The sequence below is a fragment of the Scyliorhinus torazame genome, chromosome 14 (genome assembly GCF_047496885.1).
Source record: "Scyliorhinus torazame isolate Kashiwa2021f chromosome 14, sScyTor2.1, whole genome shotgun sequence".
NCBI lineage: Eukaryota > Metazoa > Chordata > Chondrichthyes > Carcharhiniformes > Scyliorhinidae > Scyliorhinus > Scyliorhinus torazame.
The window spans coordinates 50,471,705-50,496,810 of record NC_092720.1 but is presented as its reverse complement, the minus strand read 5'-3'; the positions used below and the strand labels follow the sequence as shown (position 1 = coordinate 50,496,810).

Genomic DNA, 25,106 nt, shown 5'->3' with positions numbered 1-25,106 from the left:
AATGGAACACAGGTTAGAAAAATCAAAAAAAGCAAACTAAAATAAAAAAAGATAGAAATTACTCTGCGGTCTTTAGAAAATGGTGACATGATAGAATGAAATAGCTAAATTTACTACTCTTAGAAAGTATTTAACCCAAACATTGATGGAAGCTGACCCAGTTAAATGATTTAAAACAATGAGCACAAAATTTCCACTTAAAACCAACGTATGAAAAATAACCCATCAAGTAATTTTATCTTTTTTAAAAAATATTTTTTATTCTCCTCCTTTTTCACATTTTCTCCCACATTTACACCCACCTACAATAAACAATAATCAGTAACAAATATGTCAATCCCCATATCAATAACAACGATCCCATCCTCCCACCAAACCCCAGACATTATCCCGCATGTTCACACAAACGAGTGACAAAAAGGAATCAGGAATCACCCGTAGTCACCATTAACACACACGGCCCCCCTCAACCCTCCAACCCACTCGCCCCCAACTAATGTTCGATGTTATCCAGTTCTTGAAAGTGCATAATGAATAATGCCCATGAATTGTAGAACCCCTCCATCCTTCCCCTCAGTTCAAACTTAACCTTCTCAAGAGTCAAGAATTCCAACAGGTACCGCCCCCCCCCCCCCCGCCACGCCAGGGCACAGGGTGGAGAGGTTGCTCTCCAACCCATCAGGATCCGCCTTCGGGCGATCAACGAGGCGAAGGCTACAACATCTGCCTCAGCACCCGTTTCCAACCCTGGTTGGTCCGACACCCCGAATATGGCCACCCCGGGGGCCCCGGGTCCAGTTTCACGTGCACCACTTTAGAAATTACCCTAAAAACCTCCTTCCAGTAATTCTCTAGCTTTGGACAGGGCCAAAACATGTGAATGTGATTAGCGCCCCCCCCCCAGCGCCGCGCACCGCGCAACATTCACACACATCTTCCACTCCCTCAAAAAATCGGCTCATCCTCGCTCTCATGAGGTGTGCTCTGTATACCACCCTCAGCTGTATCAGCCCCAACCTCGCGCACGAGGTGGAGGCATTCACTTGTAATTTAATCTTCAAAGTAGGTGCTTCCTTTAGATAGATATGAGTCACTTACAAACCTTTCCAACATGGAGAGGAATTCTGACAATCTACTTACTGGAGCCTCATCAAATAGCACTTGAGAATTGATAAAAGACGAACGATTCAATCTCCTATATTTTAAAACTGGCTTACATTGGTGATTCTTAACTGTAAAAAAACTGATAGGTGACAGGACACAGTGTGACTGTTTTAGAAGATTTCCAGAAACGGAAGCTGTGGATAACATTGTGGATCATAAACTTCTTGCCAAAGTCAATTGGGCTCAAAATCTGACATAGTGGCCTCACTGAGAGAAGGAAATCTTTGAAGTTAAACCCTGGTTTGAATTTGTAACCCATTTATAGGCACTGTAATCCAACCATGAAGGAAATAATAAAACCATGACATCTCTAAAAGCCAGCTTCCATAGGGATCATTCACAAGGTGTACCACAAGTATTTAGAATGATAGCAGAATTTATCTGTCTCAATAAACCACCTGGAATGTTCCTACCATTTTGTATAAACCATCCATATTTTTGATGCACCATGTTCTTATTTACAATACTGATATGCTTATGCTGTACAAACTGCATAAATGTTTATTTACATTGAAAATCAGTGTCATTTTTTTGTACATACCATACATTTCTCCACGTGTGCTGCACCTATCGTCACCAGTTCCTTCAACCTTCCAGCCAGTTCCCCTTTCTTCACAGCAATGAGATCATTTAGTGAATATAGATGATGATCCTCAGTCAAGTGACCTGGTTCTGTGTCAAAGCTATCCAGGAGACTACAAAAGAAGCACATTACAATATTCTATAATGGAGATTAACAATCCTGATTGCCCACCCCCCCCCCAAAAAAAAAACTACATTGCCACATACTCCAACAATAATTAATATTGGGCATTTTAGGGTTGCTATGGCCGAGCATCTATACTTGCTGCTTTAGCTCAGCTATTATTATAAATAGTCACAGTACATAGTTTCTGTATTAATATAATAGTTTTAAAATGGATCACAATTAAATAGCAACCACATCAATATAGTTGATTACTGTGATTTTAGCAAAACTTGATAGAGGAGATCATTTCAAAGATGGTACTTCGTTTTTAAGTATAATCTTCAACTATGGAGAACTGCAGCTTGCAATATTTCTTGGCGAAGAAAGGAAGTTCACTTGCTGAGAGCACTCCTTTACAATTTTTCTTTTTTAACTTCTCTCCAAAGTCCAAGTGTTGTAACTTCCCAGATGCATGACTATCTCTTACCACTTTCTTTCTGAATCTCTCTAATCAAATTTCAGTTTTTTCCATGGGATCAAAACAGCCCGAGTCAAGAATAACAATCTCTGACAAAATTAGAGTATTAATCCTACTCCGCTTCTTCTGCAGTCTTTGACACAGATGATCAACATCCTACTCCTGCCCTCACCTCTTCCCTTTCTTCGTTGCTAATTGACATAGTCATAAAATTTATGCTCAACTTCAGATGGGAGAATTTTGTTACTATAGTCTCCGTCACTTACACCATCCACCCACTTATTCCAAACAGCCACCAGGCATCAGGAAAATGAGGCCAATCAATTACCATCACCGCTTATGTCAATTGTTGTGTCGGCGGCATGGTGGCGCAGCGGTTAGCACTTCTGCCTCACAACGCCGAGGACTCTGGTTCAATCCCAGCCCCAGGTCAATTCCCACATTGAGTTTGCACATTCTCCGTGTGTGTGTGGATCTCACCCCCACAACCCAAATATGTGCAGACACGCTAAATTGCCCCTTATTTGAAAATAAAAATCTAAATTAACGTTTTTTTTAAAAATCATATAAAGCACACCAACTATTTCAGGCTTCAAACTGCAGTTTTCACCTAATAAAAGTACAATTACCTATCATTTCATATTTTCAGACAGCGCCACCACTGTCAAGAACCTATGCAGTTTACAACAAGAGAAGAAACTGACCAGATGCTACAACCCCACTCAGTCAGAACAAACAATCACTTAAATTATTGTTTGGACATTGTATCCAGCACATCTTTGGTCCAAAAAGTGTAGTCCAGGCTGTGGCAAATGTTTTAAAAAGTGTACACAAAATGAAGAAAAATGGGGGCACTAAACATTAATTCAATTCAACATAAATTTGCATCTAAAGTGCAAAATTGCTAATAACTGACATTTTGATAATCCATTTCATGGGTACAATACTCTGCTGCTTCGTGCTGAATACCAGTTTTCTAGAATCTGGTTCATCAATCCAATATAGAGTGCAACGCTGTCTCGACACAATCTAATTTTTTCCACAAGTGCAAGAAAGCTCACAGCTCTGGTTGTCTTCTACCTTCCAGTTATCTTCTTTCATCTAAGGGTGGCAGCATGTTGGGGTATTTTCATATAACGAGACAGCACAGAAGGCATATCATGTGTTGGCTTGGATTTTTGATTTTGATTTATTGCTCTTATTATTAGCTTTTCAGCTAGTTTGACACCCAATTCGTCACACTCCTGTGCTCTTTAACAGAGAACGCGGCAACCTTTTCCCCTCCAAGTGTTTATCCAAATCTCTTTGAATGTTGCTATTAAATTTGGTTCCAACACACTTTCAGGCAGTACACTCTAAATCATCAGAACTCGCTGCATAAAAAAAAGATATCTCATCTCTCCTTTGGTTGTTTTGCCACTTAACTCAAAATTTCTCCCGGGACAGCACAGTGGTGCAGTGGTTAGCACTGCTGCCTACGCCGCTGAGGACTCAGGTTTGATTTTGGCCTCGGGTCACTGTGTGGAGTTTGCACATTCTCCCCATGTCTGCATGGGTTTCACCCTCACAACCCAAAGATGTGCAGGCTAGGTGGAGTGGCCACACTGAATTACCCCTTAATTGGAAAAAAATTATTGGGTACTCTAAAGAAAAATAATAAAAAAACTTAATTTCTCCCTACCCTAAACAGTTTCTTCCTACTTCATCAAAATTCTGCACCTCAATTAAATCTCCTCTTAATCTTCACTGGAGAAAATTCCATTTCGCTCTTCTATCCATTCAGCTTTCATTCCTGATCTCATTTTAGTAAATCACCACTGTATCAAGGCTTTGGCATCCTCCCTAAAGTGTGGTGCCCACAATGCACACATTATGGGATTATGGGCAACTACCAACCTCACCCATCTCATTCTAGTTATCATTCTTCAAATGCTGAATTCTCCAACCCCCACTTTTCTCTTGTCTAGAGCAACCAACGGAGGACAAAACAAGCTCAGCGGCATTGGCCAGTCATTTAGAAAAAAGGCAAACAAGTGATCGTAAATTTCTAAATAATCTCAGATTATGTTAAAACAAAAAGTGAACTTGAACATTTGGGAAAAAAGTAGCGGAAGAAAATTACTAAAGATTAGCAAACAGAAAATTGAGGATGCATGTTCAAAATTCAGACATTTTGATTGAATTTTTCCTGGAGGTCAAATCAGAGTGCAAACTGACATCACAAAAATGGTCATATTACATTTGACAATGGAGAAGAAATAAGGGTATATTTTCAGAGTGCCTTGCTTATTAGAGTGTGCACACATTTTGATTTAAGTTAAATAAATTTATGAAAATTGTGGGCAATGTGCTTCGGACTTTCCAATATATTCCAATAACGAGCAAGGTCCCTCTCCATAGGTGAGGACTCAGAAAAATTTACCTTATGGCATTTTTCTACATTCTATCTTGCAAGCTGGAGTTCTCCACAACTTAAAAGAGGATGATGTTCATGCATTAATTACTGAAATTTTAACCCCTGCTGGAAATTGTCACGGACTTTAACACTTTTAACTCAAAGGGGTAGATGCAACTAACCAGTTAGAAAGGGTTGCACCAATACCAAAAGTCCAACAGCATTCAAGTTGGAGGATGCAAGGAATCCACGCCAATTTTGAGGTATAGAAGATGAGCAATTACGCTAGCTTTAATGAAATACTCAAAGTTGGAATTAAGAAAAACAATTGCAAGTTGGCAACAGATAACCAAAAGCCATTTTCTGCACAATTTTTCAAGTGCTGTATAACGTCAGTATTCAAAGTAAATGGAATCCATGTGGTATATCTTATGAAGAATTTTGTTGATGGCAGAAAGAAACTCCACATATGGAAGAGCTGGTTGTCTTGTTGCCAATTGCAATAAGTCATATTTAGTTAAGTTTGAATTTCTAGTCTGGGGTATTCAAATACAGTATTCTATTACTAGTAAGCCAACAGCAGAAACACAATCAATCTTCACTGCTCCCCCATTAATGTTCTATTTCATGGAAGTGCTGTGGAAGAAGCAAAGGAATCACCTTTTTAAAAAAAAAATCTAACTCACTCTTTTGCCAGCCGGCACGTTTTGAATAAGTTCTTCATATGAACTAACTGGAGTCTCAGCATCTGACAACATTTTCAAAAATAGAAGAAAATATGACTTAATGCAGAGTTATCACATTTTAGTCTGCTTTTTTTTTTAAAGCACCATTTTTTTTGGGGGGGGGGGGGGGTTCACATTTTTTGGTACGAATATGAGTTATCAAGTTATCTCCAATAGGATTATAATCTGACAAAACAATTTTCACATCACTGGATAATACTGAACCAACTGAAAAATTGCAGGATTAAGTCTGTATTGCTAGATACTTTGCAAAATATGGTAAGCAAAAATAAAAAGTTTACTTGGACCCTAAAAACTGTAGCTAATGAGTAAAAATATATTCAATGCTATTTTAATCACTGGATGGAACAAGTGCAGTACTTCAAAATAATTTTTCATACAGATTATAAAAACAGAATATTACAGCTCAGAAAGAAGCCACTCAGCCCATTGTGCTTGTGCAAGCTCGCTGGTAGGGCCATCAAATTAGTCCCATTCTTATGCTCCTTCCCCATTCCCCTGGAAATCTTTCCTTTCCAGAATTGATCTCATTCTCTTTTTAACACTATTCTTAAGGCAGTGCATTTCAGATCACAACAATCACTCCACAAACAAATTCTCTTAATCTCCCCTCTGGTTCATTGCCAATTATATTAAAATTGGTGCCTGGCCCTGTTATTGGATGTTAAATAGAAAAATAGAAAATACAGCACAGAACAGGCCCTTCGGCCCACGATGTTGTGCCGAACCTTTGTCCTAGATTAATCATAGATTATCATTGAATTTACAGTGCAGAAGGAGGCCATTCGGCCCTTTGAGTCTGCACCAGCTCTTGGAAAGAGCACCCTACCCAAACTCAACACCTCCACCCAACACCAAGGGCAATTTGAACATTAAGGGCAATTTATCATTGGCCAATTCACCTAACCCGCACATCTTTGGGCTGTGGGAGGAAACCGGAGCACCCGGAGGAAACCCACGCAGACACGGGGAGGACGTGCAGACTCCGCACAGACAATGACCCAAGCCAGAATCGAACCTGGGACCATGGATCTGTGAAGCAATTGTGCTATCCACAATGCTACCGTGCTGCCCTTAAGAACAAATAAATCTACACTATATCATTTTCCCGTAATCCATGTACCTATCCAATAGCTGCTTGAAGGTCCCTAATGTTTCCGACTCAACTACTTCCACAGGCAGTGCATTCCATGCCCCCACTACTCTCTGGGTAAAGAACCTACCTCTGATATCCCTCCTATATCTTCCACCTTTCACCTTAAATTTATGTCCCCTTGTAATGGTGTGTTCCACCTGGGGAAAAAGTCTCTGACTCTCTACTCTATCTATTCCCCTGATCATCTTATAAACCTCTATCAAGTCGCCCCTCATCCTTCTCCGCTCTAATGAGAAAAGGCTTAGCACCCTCAACCTTTCCTCGTAAGACCTACTCTCCATTCCAGGCAACATCCTGGTAAATCTTCTTTGCACCTTTTCCAGAGCTTCCACACAGAGCGACCAGAACTGTACACAGTACTCCAAATGTGGCCTTACCAAAGTTTTGTACAGCTGCATCATCACCTCACGGCTCTTAAATTCAATCCCTCTGTTAATGAACGCGAGAACACCATAGGCCTTCTTCACAGCTCTATCCACTTGAGTGGCAACTTTCAACGATGTATGAACATAGACCCCAAGGTCTCTCTGCTCCTCCACAATGCCAAGAACTCTACCGTTAACCCTGTATTCCGCATTCATATTTGTCCTTCCAAAATGGACAACCTCACACTTTTCAGGGTTAAACGCCATCTGCCACTTCTCAGCCCAGCTCTGCATCCTATCTATGTCTCTTTGCAGCCGACAACAGCCCTCCTTACTATCCACAACTCCACCAATCTTCGTATCGTCTGCAAATTTACTGACCCACCCTTCAACTCCCTCATCCAAGTCATTAATGAAAATCACAAACAGCAGAGGACCCAGAACTGATCCCTGCGGTACACCACTGGTAACGGGGATCCAGGCTGAATATTTGCCATCCACCACCACTCTCTGACTTCTATCGGTTAGCCAGTTTGTTATCCAACTGGCCAAGTTTCCCACTATCCCATGCCTCCTTACTTTGTGCAGAAGCCTACCATGGGGAACTTTATCAAATGCCTTACTAAAATCCATGTACACTACATCCACTGCTTTACCTTCATCCACATGCTTGGTCACCTCCTCAAAGAATTCAATAAGATTTGTAAGGCAAGACCTACCCCTCACAAATCCGTGCTGACTATCCCGAATCAAGCCGTGTCTTTCCAGATGCTCAGAAATCCTATCCTTCAGTACCCTTTCCATTACTTTGCCTACCACCGAAGTAAGACTAACTGGCCTGTAATTCCCAGGGTTATCCCTAGTTCCTTTTTTGAACAGGGGCACGACATTCGCCACTCTCCAATCCCCTGGTACCACCCCTGTTGACAGTGAGGACGAAAAGATAATTGCCAATGGCTCTGCAATTTCATCTCTTGTTTCCCATAGAATCCTTGGATATATCCCGTCAGGCCCGGGGGACTTGTCTATCCTCAAGTTTTTCAAAATGCCCAACACATCTTCCTTCCTAACAAGTATTTCCTCGAGCTTACCAATCTGTTTCACACTGTCCTCTCCAACAATATCGCCCCTCTCATTTGTAAATACAGAAGAAAAGTACTCATTCAAGACCTCCCCTATCTCTTCAGACTCAATACACAATCTCCCGCTACTATCCTTGATCGGACCTACCCTCGCTCTAGTCATTCTCATATTTCTCACATGTGTAAAAGGCCTTGGGGTTTTCCTTGATCCTACCCGCCAAAGATTATTCATGCCCTCTCTTAGCTCTCCTAATCCCTTTCTTCAGTTCCCTCCTGGCTATCTTGTATCCCTCCAATGCCCTGTCTGAACCTTGTTTCTTCAGCCTTACATAAGTCACCTTTTTTCTCTTAACAAGACATTCAACCTCTCTTGTCAACCATGGTTCCCTCACTCGACCATCTCTTCCCTGCCTGACAGGGACATACATATCAAGGACACGTAGCACCTGTTCCTTGAACAAGTTCCACGTTTCACTTGTGTCCTTCCCTGCCAGCCTATGTTCCCAACTTATGCACTTCAATTCTTGTCTGACAACATCGTATTTACCCTTCCCCCAATTGTAAACCTTGCCCTGTTGCACGTACCTATCCCTCTCCATTACTAAAGTGAAAGTCACAGAATTGTGGTCACTATCTCCAAAATGCTCCCCCACTAACAAATCTATCACTTGCCCTGGCTCATTACCCAGTATTAAATCCAATATTGCCCCTCCTCTGGTCGGACAATCTACATACTGTGTTAGAAAAGCTTCCTGGACACACTGCACAAACACCACCCCATCCAAACTATTTGATCTAAAGAGTTTCCACTCAATATTTGGGAAGTTAAAGTCGCCCATGACTACTACCCTATGACTTCTGCACCTTTCCAAAATCTGTTTCCCAATCTGTTCCTCCACATCTCTGCTACTATTGGGGGGCCTATAGAAAACTCCTAACAAGGTGACTGCTCCTTTCCTATTTCTGACTTCAACCCATACTACCTCAATAGGGTGATACTCCTCGAACTGCCTTTCTGCAGCTGTGATACTATCTCTAATTAATAATGCCACCCCCCCACCTCTTTTACCACCCTCCCTAATCTTATTGAAACATCTATAACCAGGGACCTCCAACAACCATTTCTGCTCCTCTTCTATCCAAGTTTCCGTGATGGCCACCACATCGTAGTCCCAAGTACCGATCCATGCCTTAAGTTCACCCACCTTATTCCTGATGCTTCTTGCGTTGAAGTATACACACTTCAACCCATCTCCGTGCCTGCAAATACTCTCCTTTGTCAGTGTTCCCTTCCCCACTGCCTCATTACATGCTTTGGCGTCCTGAATATCGGCTACCTTAGTTGCTGGACTACAAATCCGGTTCCCATTCCCCTGCCAAATTAGTTTAAACCCTCCCGAAGAGTACTAGCAAACCTCCCTCCCAGGATATTGGTGCCCCTCTGGTTCAGATGCAACCCGTCCTGCTTGTACAGGTCCCACCTTCCCCAGAATGCGCTCCAATTATCCAAATACCTGAAGCCCTCCCTCCTACACCATTCCTGCAGCCACGTGTTCAACTGCACGCTCTCCCTATTCCTAGCCTCGCTATCACGTGGCACCGGCAACAAACCAGAGATGACAACTCTGTCTGTCCTGGCTTTCAACTTCCAGCCTAACTCCCTAAACTTGTTTATTACCTCCACACCCCTTTTCCTACCTATGTCGTTGGTACCAATGTGCACCACGACTTCTGGCTGCTCCCCCTCCCCCTTAAGGATCCTGAAGACACGATCCGAGACATCCCTGGCCCTGGCACCCAGGAGGCAACATACCTTCCGGGAGTCTCGCTCGCGACCACAGAATCTCCTATCTATTCCCCTAACCATTGAATCTCCTACAACTATTGCTTTTCTATTCTCCCCCTTTCCCTTCTGAGCCCCAGAGCCAGACTCAGTGCCAGAGACCTGGCCGCTAGGGCCTTCCCCCGGTAGGTCATCCCCCCCAACAGCATCCAAAACGGTATACTTGTTTTGAAGGGGAACGGCCACGAGGGATCCCTGCACTGTCTGCCTGTTTGTTTTTTTCCCCCTGACTGTAACCCAGCTATTCTTGTCCTGTACCTTGGGTGTGGTTACCTCTCTGTAACTCTTCTCAATCACCCCCTCTGCCTCCCGGATGATCCGAAGTTCATCCAGCTTCAGCTCCAGTTCCCCAACACGGTCTTTGAGGAGCTGAAGTTGGGTGCACTTCCCGCAGGTATAGTCAGTGGGGACACCGGTGGTATCCCACACCACCCACATCCTACAGGAGGAGCATGTAACTGGCCTAGCCTCCATCCCCTCTTACCCTACAGAATATAGCTGCTGTGTGGACTAACTAGATCTCCGCCCTCCGACTCTGCTCCCAGTCAGCTACACTTCCTGTAAACTCCTGGCTCTCTTCTCACTCTTTGCGGAAATGTCGGAAACAAAATGAAAGGAGCACCTTACTCCCTCCTCACCCAACTCCCTCGGTCACCAAACTCTCACTATCGCACTCAAAAAGCACCAAATTCAGCACTCCCTCGGTCACCAAACTCTCACTATCGCACTCAAAAAGCACCAAATTCAGCACGCAGTGCAAACAAAGTCTGCGCTGTAGGGGATCACTTTTATACTGTGAATCTAGCCTCTGAAAAACTGGCCTAATCCAATTAACTAATTAACAAGCTCCAGCTGCAAGTGCCTAGAAGTAGAAGCCTGTTTAAAGCTGATTGAAAATTCACCTTCTTCTAAACCAAACAGCAACTTTTAAATTAATTAACTAAATAAAAGAAAGACTAAACTTTAGATAAAAATGAAGCCTTATACTCCCTCGGTCACCAAACTCTCACTATCGCACTCAAAAAGCACCAAATTCAGCACTCAGTGCAAACTGAGTTCTTAAAACTTAATTAGAATCCTAATTATAACACTAAAAATTACTACCATACTGGTGGCATTGCAACAAAATTGGTACAGTCATTCTTACAGACATTGCAATCATGCCACTTTCTTACATCAAGAAAGCTGCATTTCTTAATCATTGGAATAATCTATTTTTCAGTCCTAATAAGGAAAATGTCTTCGGATTGCTTACATGAACTTGATCCAGCGCCTTCACCTTTCGATACAAAACACTGTTGATGTCCTGAACATTGAAGAGTGGATCATTCCAGATTTTATTCAGCAAATCCTTGGAAAAGTTACTGACGTAATACTTGCTGAAGTCCCATTTCCGCAATATCCGGCTTGGGATCACCGACTGGACATTCTCGTGACAGCACTGACAGAAATACTTCCCCAGATATTCACAATAGCGTAGTCTCTTTATGTAATCTGGATGGAAAAGGGAGAAAACGTTTGCAAATTCAAGAGCTGGTGGGAAAAGAGCAAGTTCACAATAGAATGCCATCATAAATCCACTGCACAAAATAACAAAGAAATGAGAATTTGTATTCATCTCTGCATTTTGGAGGATATGGCTCACTCCTTTTCCTCTCAAACAAAAAATGCCCCGTTGTCAATAATGTTTAAACAAACAATTTATTTCTCAGCCTCCTGCAGTGTCTTTCGTAAAATCAAATACTATGATGCACTGTGGCGCGTCAGCAAACCGACTGGCCAGTGTCTCTGCATCTAGAAACTCAGAAAAGTGCATCAGTATTAGGCCAGATTTTTGTTTTTAAGTAACAATTTTTTAACCATTATTTTCAGGGGAGGCCGAGGGGTAAGGCACAGAGGGGCTGTTAGCTAGGTAAAATTATATATTTGCATTAACAACATTTGTAAATAAAACAACCCCATACAGACAGAAATAGAATACTGAATATGCAAGTACAAGCAGAACTTTATCACCGCACTTAATTTCCTGAACATCATTTACCTGGCTCCACTCGGATACCACATCCTGCACAGCGGTAATTTTGTTTGGCAACAACCACCTTTCTCCTATAACGACAAAACATTATCTCATCAAATTGTCACAACTTACACTCAAAGAAAAGAACAGCATCAAGTAGAAAAAGTCTAGTTGCCGAGCTTTTAGCTTACTTGGGCGAAGGGTGAATGTTGAAGATTATTTGTGGCCGAGGTGGTGCCCATTCTAAATTTCCTCTCACTCTAATTCGTAGTTTGTAAATATCAGCATGCTCGCCATCATCAGGAGACACCGGAAAAGAGTCTGGAATTGGCAAAAGCTGTAAGAAAGTTATTGATGTAGAACTAGAATAATTAGTCCAACATTAGCTAAATCTGCTAAAAGTAACAAAATCGAAAAGTTATCTTATCTTATTTCGCTTATTGTTACAAGTAGGCTTCAATGAAGTTACTGTGAAAAGCTCCTAGTCGCCACATTCCAGCACCTGTTCGGGGAGGCCGGTCCGGGAATTGAACCCGCACTGCTGCCTTGTTCTGCATTCCAAGCCAGCTGTTTAGCCCACTGTGCTAAACCAGTTCCGTGTTACTGGAGAGGGCAGGGAAAGGTGCATTGTCCAGTGGGAATGGAACACATTTTAAATAGAGTAATCTAGGGCAGCAGTGGGTAGCACTGCTGCCTCACGGCGCCGAGCAGTCGGGTTAGATCCTCGCCCCTATCCGTGTGGAGTTTGCCCATTCTCCCAGTGTGTGTGTGGGTCTGACCCTCCCACAACCCAAAGATGTGCAGGGTAGGTAAATTGGCCACGCTAAATTGCCCCTTAATTTAATTTTTTTTTTAATTTTAAGAAAAGTAATCAGCTGTGTACTTTGGCGACTTGGTAATCCACTACATTCCATTAAAGATCAAGGCCTGAATTTTACCTTCGGGGGAGCACCCAAAGTTGGCATGGGTGGAAGCAGATGTAAAATCCACTACTGCCCGAGAATGCAATTAAACTAGGACCCTCACAGCATGTAACAAGGGTTGCTGGTTGGGCTCTTGCTGAGCATGGGTGGGAATGCACCAGGCACTGGATCCCGGCTCGGAGGAGGAGGAGGGAGGGGGGGGGGGGGGGGGGGGGGGGGGGGGGGTTATAAAAGCTGAGGAGGGAGCTCTTTGAAGGCTGCCAGGAGTTGTGGGGAAGGCTGAAGGCATTTGTGGAATAATAATGACTTTCCTGTTGTCCACCAATGGCATCAGCTCCAGGGCGGCACAGTAGCACAGTGGTTAGCACTGTTGCTTCACAGCACCAGGGCCCCAGGTTTGATTCCTGGCTAAGGTCACAAGGAGTCTGCACGTTCTCCGTGTCTGCGAGGGTTTCCTCCGGGTGCTCCGGTTTCCTCCCACGTCCCGAAAAACCTACTTGCTAGGTAATTTGGACATTCTGAATTCTCCCTCCGTGTAGCCGAACAGGCGCTGGAATATGGCGACTAAGGACTTTTTGCAGTAACTTCATTGCAATGTTAATGTATGTCTACTTGTGACAATAAGGATTATTATTATTATAGGATGTCATGGTTGGCAGGCAGTTGAGCAAATCGGGTGGGCCTGGAATCCCAGTTTCGCCGATGAGTGCCTGGCTATCCAGTGCAGGTCAATGCCAGGTACCACATTCTTCAGGCCCAGGGATGGCAAGAGAAGAGTGTTGCACCTGGCAAAGGCGGCCTGGATAGAGGTAGCTGCCCAGGTCAGTCAGCACGATATTGTGTGCCACACCTGGATTCAGTGCCACAAAAGATTCAACAACCTTCTGTGGTCAGCAAGGTTTAAGTGCAGAGATGGCATGGTCCGGTGTGGAGATGTGCAAATGACAAATGTTGAATTCTTTGCCCGTCAGTCTGGCCTCAATAAAACTCTAGATGGATTTGTAGGCATAGTATTATTTATTTTTAACCAACTTGCAAGTCTGACTCGCTTCACAAAGACCCAGAACACAAGCTGCCTCCTGGGGTCTTCCGAATCGAGTGCTATTGGAGACAAAGGAATCTCTACAAATACATTCAAATGGCATCAAGTTTCACATACACGATTCCCATAGGTCATCCTATACCCTCCTACCTGGCCATACATCCTAATTGGCTCACTTCTCATTCCTTACCCAGCATCCTTTTCCCCTCATCTACCAGACACCCCTCCCCCTTCCTTGCCATGCTTTCTGAAATCCTTTGTGCTTTGTCTTTTGTGAACTCACTAGAATTAAACTGGCCTACATCTACATTACTGTAACTAATATTTAAACTATTTTATATCACATTCGTCACAGTCAGGTGTCCATTCCCATGTGCTCAGGGGCCTGAGTATATATGCCACCTGGCACTGACGCCTGCCAAGGTTGGACTGTCAGCACAAAAGGCTGCATTGCATAGGAGGGAGATGTGTGCCAGTGACATTCGACAGAGATGGGTGATGCACGTAGTCTGTCTGCGAGGTGCCCATCCATCAATGGTGATCAGGGAGGTGCAAACACACCTCACACAGGCAGATGAGCTGCCCGTCAACTTTGTGGGCTCTTCTCAGGGTGTTGCAGATGAGGGCACCTGCTCCATTGTCTATCTGCCAGTTGCCACTGCATCTGATGATGCTGCGACAAGTGAGGAGTGCCCAGCCATGGGGCCAACTCGGGCTCCAGTGACTGGAGGATGCCGGCCAAGGCCATCACTCCTAACAGGACGACAAAGTCAGCAGGCTGCCTACAATGCCACTGCCGGTGACAGGGATGGGAGGGATGGGGGGGGGGGGGGGGGAAAATCGGGATCAAGACACAGCACTTGCAGACGCAAATTACACCTTGAGCACGACACCGTGACGGACGACATTATTTGCATTTCTTACTTTGAAGTTTGTTGAGTTTGGAATATTTGTACACTTCTTGTAAATCTTGCATGGAAATCCTGAAATGCTGCAAGACACGCTTTAAATGCTAAACAATAACTAGGAAGCTCAAGCTAAATTCTATACTCACACAGCTATGCACCTGCAATTGCAGAGAAACTGCTGCTGCTCTAGGGGCCTTTCATCCCACCCTTGGATGATGAGGAGGGAAAAATTATTATATCTGAATTAATTTGAAACTCCAGTTATCCATCAAGGCCTGAAGGGGTTAAATATCTTCTGTGTCGATCTGTAGTACACACAAGCTGTTTAGCTGAAGTTGTCATCCACAGGAAACATGCCCAAGAACACATGGGCAGAAATCTTTGGATCCTCACTGTCTTCAGGTGATGTCCCGGAAGACTGGAGAATAGCCAATGTTGTTCCTTTGTTTAAGAAGGGTAGCAAGGATAATCCAGGAAACTATAGGCCGGTGAGCCTTACGTCAGTGGTAGGGAAATTACTGGAGAGAATTCTTCGAGACAGGATCTACTCCCTTTTGGAAGCAAATGGAAGCGAGATGCAGCATGGTTTTGTGAAGGGGAGGTCACGTCTCACTAACTTGATAGAGTTTTTCGAGGAGGTCACAAAGATGATTGATGCAGGTAGGGCAGTGGATGTTGTCGATATGGACTTCAGTAAGGCCTTTGACAAGGTCCCTCATGGTAGACTCGTACAAAAGGTGAAGTCACACGGGATCAGGGGTGAGCTGGCAAGATGGATACAGAACTGGTTAGGTCATAGAAGGGAGAGTAGCAGCAATGGAAGGGTGCTTTTCTGATTGGCGGGCTGTGACTAGTGGTGTTCCGCAGGGATCAGTGCTGGGACCTTTGCTGTTCGTAGTATATATAACTGATTTGGAGGAAAATGTAACTGGTCTGATTAGTAAGTTTGCAGACGACACAAAGGCTGGCGGAATTGCAGATAGCGATGAGGACTGTCAGAGGATACAGCAGGATTTAGATTGTTTGGCGACTTGGGCGGAGAGATAGCAGATGGAGTTTAATCCGGACAAATGTGAGGTAATGCATTTTGGAAGGTCTAATGCAGGTAGGGAATATACAGTGAATGGTAGAACCCTCAAGAGTATTGAAAGTCAAAGAGATCTAGGAGTACAGGTCCACAGGTCATTGAAAGAGGCAACACAGGTGGAGAAGGTAGTCAAGAAGGCATGCGGCATGCTTGCCTTCATTGGCCGGGGCATTGAGTATAAGAATTGGCAAGTCATGTTGCAGCTGTATAGAACGTTAGTTAGGCCACACTTGGAGTATAGTGTTCAATTCTAGTCGCCACACTACCAGAAGGATGTGGAGGCTTTAAGAGAGGGTGCAGAAGAGATTTACCAGGATGTTGCCTGGTATGGAGGCCATTAGCTATGAGGAGCATTTGAATAAACTTGGTTTGTTCTCACTGGAACGACGGAGGTTGAGGGGCGACCTGATAGAGGTCTACAAAATTATGAGGGGCAGAGAGAGAGTGGATAGTCAGAGGCTTTTTCCTAGTATGGAGGGGTCAATTACTAGGGGCATAGGTTTAAGGTGCGAGGGGCAAGGTTTAGAGGAGATGTACGATGCAAATTCTTTTATACAGAGGGTAGTGGGTGCCTGGAACTCGCTGCCGGAGGTGGTGCTGGAAGCAGGGACATTTACGGGGCATCTTGACAAATACATGAATAGGATGCGAATAGAGGGATATGGACCCAGGAAGTGTAGAAGATTTTAGTTTAGACGGGCAGCATGGTCGGCACAAGCTTGGAGGGCCGACGGGCCTGTTCCGGTGCTGTACTTTTCTTTGTTCTTTGTACATCTCGCAGGTGATGATGCCCAGAAAAGATATGCCAGATGTTATTTATCAAGGGTGATAGGGGAACAGTGTGGGATCTTTTTGTCGGTGCCAGCCTGACCGGGAGAGGGAACATAGCTATCCAGTATTGTTATAATAGTGTGTCATTTATCATGGGAAACAACATTTTACTTCAAAGGTAGGTGAATGATATTCACATTTTTGATAATGGGGAGCCGGTGATAAATAGTAGGGGACACATATATTGATTGGACAGTTTTATTAAGTATGCAGACCTTTGATGTGATTGGCTAATTATCTGCATATACTTTACATGCTGCAACCTTAAATCGATAGTCACGATTGGACATAGATAGTAACAAATGATTGATATAAGCTAATTTCTTGTAACCGAATCTCAAAGTATATCTGTCTGCACCACTCTTAAATCTGTGTTCTCTGGTGTCCCAATTTGGAATGCCTCTAGCTCTTGCTATGGCATTGTAATAAAGGCCTAGTTTTAACACCAAGATTCTTCATCATGAGTTTCTCATGAGTGGGAGTGAAGTACACCAAAGCCAAATGGCTGTACTTTTCCCCCACAGATCAGAAAATGCAAAGGACATGAGCATCCACCCATTTTTGCCCATGCGATGAACTGAAAAATTGCACGAGCAGTATAAAATTATTGTTCATTGGCTCTTTAACGGCCTTAATTGGCCCTTTAATTGTCAGTAGGCATGTATCTGATTCACGCGCGTGTTCGCTAACTTTGAAATCGCATGCATACATTCATGATGACATCAGGAAGCATGCCAGATATCAATTAACACAATTTAACACACTTCACGATTGGAGGCACATCCACCCCAACCACACAAAACTCTGGCCCAAGATCATCTTTTGCAAATAACTTAAAACTCCCACTTCCTTTTAACTTGTATGTCGAAAGCCTGACAGATTTTATTCTAGGGCAATTAAACTTTTCAGCATCCTGGATTCTAAAACCAATTAGTAGTGATTCACAAGCAGCTAGTCACATCAAATTTCTCTCCAATTGCAAGGTGGCAAGAATAATTTAGTTCTTACCTTCTGAGGAGCATCATGCTCTGGAACCAACCAGTCCAACTCCGAGGCAGCAGGAAGCTGCATCCCCTCAAACTGCTTCAAAAGGCCCATGGCAACAGCCTCAGCTGAGTTTGAATGAAGGAATGAGAATGAACTGTAACACAAATAAATACGCAATTATCACATTACTTTTTTTTTTAAAGCCTGAAAACACAATATTTTATTCATTTCTGAATGTTATACTTTTATTCAGAACAAATATTTAAGTATTCCGCCGCAATAAAAACCCGATGTGAGATCAAATAACTCTTTGTATGAAGACTTCAAAACCGAATCCGAACCTTGACGGGACTATTCTATTTTTAAAAATTAATTCATGGGTTTTGGTGACTCGGCCAACATTTATTGCCCATTCCTCACTGCCCTTGAAAAGGTGGTGAGTTGCCTTCTCAAAATGCTGCAGTCCACTTAGAATTTCATAGATTTCATAGAAATGGTGCAGGTACACCCGCAATGCTGTTACAGAAGGGGTTCCAGGATTTTGACCCAGTGACAGTGAAGGAACGGTGATTTCTTTCCAAATCTGGATAGTGAGTGGTGTGGAGAGGAACCTCACAGATGGCAAATTTCCCATGTGTCTAGGACACTTGCCCTTCTAGATGGTAGTAATCATGGGTTTGGAAGGTCTGGTCTAAGGAGCTTTGGCGCATTCCTGCAATGCATCTCTACTATTAAAAAATTGGGTAGGCACAAGTGTCCTCTTTTAGAAAACGTTAATTATCATTACAGTACAAAAGGAGCCATTCAGCCTGTCGAGACTGTGCTAGCAGTCTGTAGAGCACTGCAGTCAGCTTCTTGCTCGATTACCATTGTCCTACAAGTTTATTTTCCACAGGTGCCCTTCCAGATTCTTTCTGAAATAATTTAACATTCCCACTCCTACCACCCTGATGGGCAGTAAGATCCAGGTCATTACCACTTGCTGTACCAATGAGTTCTTCCTCACATCCCCCCCCCCACCCCCCCCCCCCCCCCCCCAAGTATCTTGGCTAAAACCTTAGTGTCCCCTAGTTCTTGTACCATCAGCTAATGATAACAGTTTTTTTTTTGCCTTATCTACACGTCATAACCCCTCAAATCACCTCTCAATTTTCTTTGCTCTAAGGCATAATCTCAGCTCCTCCAACCTAGCCTCAATCGCTGAAACCGTTTATCCCTAGAACCATTTCCCGAAATCTCCTCTGCACCCTCTCAAGGACCCTCACATCCTTCCTAAAATGACTGAAACAGTAAAAGTTAATCCAGAACCGTGTGCCTTAACCCGTGACTTAAACAGAGCTTTATGAAGGTTCAACATTTTTTTTTTAAATTTATAAATTTAGAGTACCCAATTCAATTTTTCCAATTAAGGGGCAATTTAACGTGGCCAATCCACATCTAGCTTGCACATCTTTGGATAGTGGGGGCGAAACCCACGCAAATACGGGGAGAATGTGCAAACTCCACACAGACAGTGACCCAGAGCCAGGATCGAACCTGGGACCTCAGCGCCGTGAGGCAGCCGTGCTAACCACTGTGCCGCCCTTATGAAGGTTCAACATAACATGTCTGGATATTTAAGTCCAAAACCCCAGATGCTTTGCTAATGACTCTTTCAATAAATATGTCCTGTCACCGTCAAAGATCTATGCACATGAATCCCAAAGTCCCTCCAATCCCCCGCACACTCTTTAGTCTCCAATGAGGAAAACTGGTTTGAAAGTGACACAGCCCGACGTCTTCTTCACTTCCTGCACTCCCATCTACAATCCTGGTCCGTGGCTTGTTATTTTTCAGTCTAAACTCAACTGTTCCTCATTCAGGAACCTCACAGAAAACATAGAACTGGGGTTAGATCCTTGAATTGTATTCCTGCATGGAAAATTTCTTGTTTTAATTCATATATTTGCAATATTTTGCAGCATGGGTTTGTCTCCACAAGCATTTTCTACTGACCTGGGGCTCATTGCAGCCTTGCCGATTTTCAAGCCTCAACTCCAGAGATGAAGAAACTTATTTTGTTGCCTCAATAGAAAAGGGAACTAAATTCTGAGAACGAGTGAATAATTTTCCTTTTAGCAAAGAGGGCTGTTTCTACCTTGACTAATAATAATGACTGTAATAATAATAATCTTTATTACTGTGACAAGTAGACTTACATTAACATTGCAATGAAGTTACTGTGAAAATCTCCTAGTCGTCACACTATGCCTCCTGTTTGGAGACACGGAGGGAGAATTCAGAATGTCCAATTCACCTAACAAGCTCATCTTTCGGGGCTTGTGGGAGGAAACCGGAGCGCCCGGAGGAAACCTCCGATTGATTGTGCTGTTAGTTTTAAATATGCAACTAGTAGGTAATAGTTGAATTCATGAAATTCTGTTTTATTTATATTAGGACAATGGTTTCTTGTGCCCTCCAATTCACCATGTCCTAGTCAATTTGCTGGGGATGGTGTTGAACAGGTGGAAGTAAGTTTGCATAATAATTGAGGGTCTGGGATTTGAAGCTTATTCTAAGGACGATCAGAATGTTGAGATGTCAAACAGTCTGGCCATGAAGCAGAATGAAGCCATTAACAAGGGTATAGAATGCAGTGTGAATCCAGGCCACGGCTTCAGTCCGACCAAAGTTTACTGGGAGCTATTTGCAATTCAACCAAGATTTGATGTCAAAAGAGCAGTTAGACAGAACAGTCACAGTCGGGAACCAGGGAACTGATGGATAGGTAGAGCCAAGAATCATTAGCATACATGTTGATATTAATTTGGTGTGTGTGCATGTGCGTGTGTGTGCGTGGTGTTGCCAAGAAATAGCAAATAGTGAGCAAGAGAAGGAATTCATCCTAGATTATAGTTGCACGTTTATAGTGTGGGGTGAAAAGAGAAGCTACTGGCAAAACTAGTCTGACTATAATGAAATTGATAGTGTGAAACCAGGCAAGAGAAGTCACAGCTAGGGACATATGGAGAAGATGCATCAGAAGAGAATGGTGAGAGCAATAAACAAACACCACATAAACAGTGTTTACAAGTTCAATAAAAAATACAAAAGAAATCTGACTGTAGAAAATAAGTCGGATTGGAAACTTATTTCAGTGGCTGTAAGAATTAGAGGCTGTAAGTGTGAGGCGATGCATTTTGGTAGAACATGAAGAAGCAATATAAAATGGGTAAAGTTCTGAAGGGGGTGCAGGAGCAGAGGGACCTGGGTGTAAATATGCAGAGATCATTGAAGGTGGCAGGACGGGTGGAGAGCAGTCAATAAAGCATATAGTATTCTGGACTTTATTAATAGGGACATAGAGTACAAGAGCAAAGTTACACTGAACTTGTACAAGACACTAGTTACACCTCACTTGGAATATTATGCACAGTTCTGGGCGCCACCACAGGAAGGATGCGAACACATTGGAGAGTGTGAAGAAGACGTTTATAAGAATGGGCCCAGGCAGGAGGAATTTCAGTTATAAGGATAGGTTGGAGAGGTTGGGACTGTTCCCCTTGGAGAGAAGGCGGCAATGAGGTGATTTGACACAGATGTTCAAAATAATGAGGGTGCTAGACAGAGTAGGTAGGGAAAAACTGTTCCCGCTCGTAAAAGTATCTAGAATGAGAGGGCACTGATTTAAAGTGATTGTCAAAAGAAGCAAAGGTGATGTGAGGAAAGCTTTTTTCATACAGCAAATGGTTCAGGCCATTTGCATGGCCTGGAAGTGCAATGGAGGCAGGTTCAATCGAGGAATTCAAGCGGGCATCAGATGATTATTCAAATAGAAACAATGCGCAGGAGTAGAGGGAAAAGCAAGGAGAACACCACTAAGTCATCATACTCATTTGGAGAGTCGATGCAAACATGGGCCAAAAAGCCTCCTCCTGTGCAGTAACAGTTCTGTATCATAGCATGCAGCAATTGCACGCACTGCACCTCCCCCTCCTTAAGATTAGCAGCACATAATTTTGTTTACAATATACTTCCCAGTGTTGGTGGGAATGGTTACAATTCTTCAAACCTGCTGGCCTAAATAATGGAAATTAAAATATGGTGTGTTCTGTAACTGACAGTGAAGGTGAAATGTATTACCTAGAAGTGCAATTCACAGCAAGTAAACATAGATTTATACAGGGTTAAACACGTCAAAAAACTGAAACCAGATTTTCGGTAGCGACATGCAGGAGGAGGTCGCACATAGTCCTCGATTTTTGGCCCTTCTTACCCAGTTTTCGGGGATAATTTGTGTACCGACTTGCCCCGGTTGAGCTGTTTGCCAAAGGATGTCAAAAGACCTAAGAAGGAATATTGGGAGGAAGGGTGGGAACATTGGTCCTCCTGCAGAGTCCAGCGAGATGTGGAGTCCATTGGGAGGGAAGCTGGCGGAGGCAGGCTTGTCAGATGGGGCCGCACGTATTACAGTGGATAAGCTGGTGGAGATGACGGCGGCTGAATTCGAACAGCAGTTCAATAAACACTTTTTTTTAAAATATATTTTATTCAAAATTTTTGGCCAAACATAACAGTACGTAGTGTTTCTTTTACACAACAATAAAGCAATATAAATAACAGTGGCCAGTTTTAAACAAATAAATAAATAATATATAAACAAAAACAGAAACAAAGCGGAATGGCAACTGCCTTGTCCAAAATAAATACTCTCCAAAAATACAATCCAACAATCCAATATACAATTACCTATAACAAATACCTATACATATTATACATGTACAATAACATCTGAGAGTCTGTCCGATTCCTCCCCACCCCGCACCCCCCCCGGGTTGCTGCTGTTGTCTACTTCTTTTCCATTCCCTCTATCTTTCTGTGAGGTAATCGACGAACGGTTGCCACCACCTGGTGAACCCCTGAGCCGAACCCCTTAACACGAACTTAATCCGTTCTAACCTTATAAACCCTGCTATGACGTTTATCCAGGTCTCCACACCCGGGGGTTTGGCTTCCTTCCACATTAACAATATCCTGCGCCGGGCTACTAGGGACGCAAAGGCCAACACGTCAGCCTCTCTCGCCTCCTGCACTCCCGGCTCTTCTGCAACCCCAAATATAGCCAACCCCCAGCTTGGTTCGACCCCGGACCCCCACCACCTTCAAAAGCACCTTTGCCACCCCCTCCCAGAACCCCTGTAGTGCCGGGCATGACCAGAACATGTGGGTGTGATTCGCTGGGCCTCTCGAACATCTCGCACACCTATCCTCTACCCCCAAAAATTTACTAAGCCGTGCTCCAGTCACATGCGCCCTGTGTAACACCTTAAATTGTATCAGGCTTAGCCTGGCACACGAGGACGATGAGTTTACCCTACGTAGGGCATCAGCCCACAGCCCCTCCTCAATCTCTTCCCCCAGCTCTTCTTCCCATTTCCCCTTCAGCTCATCCACCATGATCTCCCCCTCGTCCCTCATTTCCCTATATATGTCCGACACCTTACCATCCCCCACCCATGTCTCTGAGATCACTATTCTGCACCTCCTGCGTCGGGAGCTGCAGGAATTCCCTCATCTGTTGCCTCGCAAAAGCCCTCAATTGCATGTACCGAAATGCATTCCCTTGGGGCAACCCGGGCAACGCATATTTTTCCGTCAGCGCTCCCAGACTCTCAAACGTCCCATCTACAAACAGATCTCTCAGTTGTACTACACCATCTCTTTGCCATGCTCCAAATCCCCCATCCATTCTCCCCAGAACGAACCTATGATTGTTTCTTATCGGGGGCCGCACCGAAGCTCCCTTCCTTCCCCCATGCCTTCTCCACTGCCCCAAATTTTCAATGTAGCCACCACCAACGGGCTTGTGGTGTATTTCCTCGGTGAGAACGGCAACGGTGCAGTCACCATTGCTTGTAGGCTAGTTCCCCTGCAGGACACCTTCTCCAATCTCTTCCACGCCGCTCCCTCCCCTTCTCCCATCCACTTACACACCATTGAACCATTGGCGGCCCAGTAGTGCTCACTTAGGTTCTGTAGTGCCAGCCCCCCCGTCCCTACTACGCTGCAAGAATCCCCTCCTCACTCTCGGGGTCTTCCCAGCCCACACAAAACTCATAATACTCTTCTCGATTCTTTTGAAAAAAGCCTTTGTGATCACCACCGGGAGGCACTGAAACACAAAGAGGAATCTCGGGAGGACCACCATTTTAACCGCCTGCACCCTACCTGCCAATGACAGGGACACCATGTCCCATCTCTTAAAGTCCTCCTCCATCTGTTCCACCAACCGCGTTAAATTAAGCCTGTGTAATGTACCCCAATTCTTGGCTATCTGGATCCCCAAGTACCGGAAGTCCCTTGTTACCTTCCTCAACGGTAAATTCTCTATCTCTCTGCTCTGCTCCCCTGGATGCACCACAAACAACTCACTTTTCCCCATGTTCAGTTTATACCATGAAAAATCCCCAAACTCCCCAAGTATCCGCATTATCTCTGGCATCCCCTCCGCCGGGTCCGCCGCATATAGCAACAAATCATCCGCATACAGAGATACCCGGTGTTCTTCTCCCCCCCCCTGAGTACTCCCCTCCACTTCCTGGAACCCCTCAATGCTATGGTCAGGGGTTCAATCGCCAGTGCAAACAATAACGGGGACAGAGGACATCCCTGCCTCGTCCCTCTATGGAGCCGAAAATAGTCAGACCCCCGTCCATTCGTGACCACGCTCGCCATCGGGGCCCTATACAGCAACTGTACCCACCTGATATACCCATCCCCAAAACCAAATCTCCTCAGCACCTCCCACAAATAATCCCACTCCACTCTATCAAATGCTTTCTCGGCATTCATTGCCACCACTACCTCCGCTTCCCCCTCTGGTGGGGGCATCATCATTACCCCTAGCAGCCTCCGTATATTTGTATTCAGCTGTCTCCCCTTCACAAACCCAGTTTGGTCCTCATGAACCACCCCCGGGACACAATCCTCTCTCCTCATTGCCATTACCTTGGCCAGAATCTTAGTGTCCACATTCAGGAGGGAAATGGGCCTGTAGGACTCGCATTGCAGCAGGTCTTTTTCCTTCTTTAGGAGGAGCGATATCGTTGCCTCTGACATAGTCGAGGGCAGCTGCACCCTTTCCCTCGCCTCATTAAAGGTTCTCATCAGTAGCGGGGCCAGCAAGTCCATATATTTCCTATAGAATTCAACTGGGAATCCGTCTGGTCCCGGGGCCTTCCCCGCCTGCATGCTCCCAATCCCTTTCACTACTTCCTCCGTCTCAATCTGTGCTCCCAGTCCCACCCTCTCCTGCTCCTCCACCTTAGGAAATTCCAGCTGATCCAGAAAGCACATCATTCTCTCCTTCCCATCCGGGGGCTGAGCTTCATATAATCTTTCGTAAAATGCCTTGA

At 44.2% G+C, this 25,106-nt stretch overlaps 1 protein-coding gene across 5 annotated transcripts in view; it reads right to left on the bottom strand.

Annotated features, from left to right (window-relative positions):
* Nucleotides 1-25,106, bottom strand: part of LOC140389718 (run domain Beclin-1-interacting and cysteine-rich domain-containing protein-like) — a 112,228-nt gene that overhangs the window by 15,853 nt on the left and 71,269 nt on the right. For 4 of the 5 annotated variants that reach the window (XM_072474167.1, XM_072474164.1, XM_072474166.1 and 1 more), the window contains 6 exons: nucleotides 17,734-17,866; nucleotides 12,126-12,271; nucleotides 11,959-12,023; nucleotides 11,173-11,411; nucleotides 5,412-5,473; nucleotides 1,706-1,859 (listed from right to left, as the gene is read on the bottom strand). In XM_072474167.1, the coding sequence (XP_072330268.1) occupies nucleotides 1,706-1,859; nucleotides 5,412-5,473; nucleotides 11,173-11,411; nucleotides 11,959-12,023; nucleotides 12,126-12,271; nucleotides 17,734-17,866 (799 nt within the window). The remainder of the gene's footprint in view (nucleotides 1-1,705; nucleotides 1,860-5,411; nucleotides 5,474-11,172; nucleotides 11,412-11,958; nucleotides 12,024-12,125; nucleotides 12,272-17,733; nucleotides 17,867-25,106) is intronic. The other variant, XR_011934454.1, reaches the window with a different exon arrangement.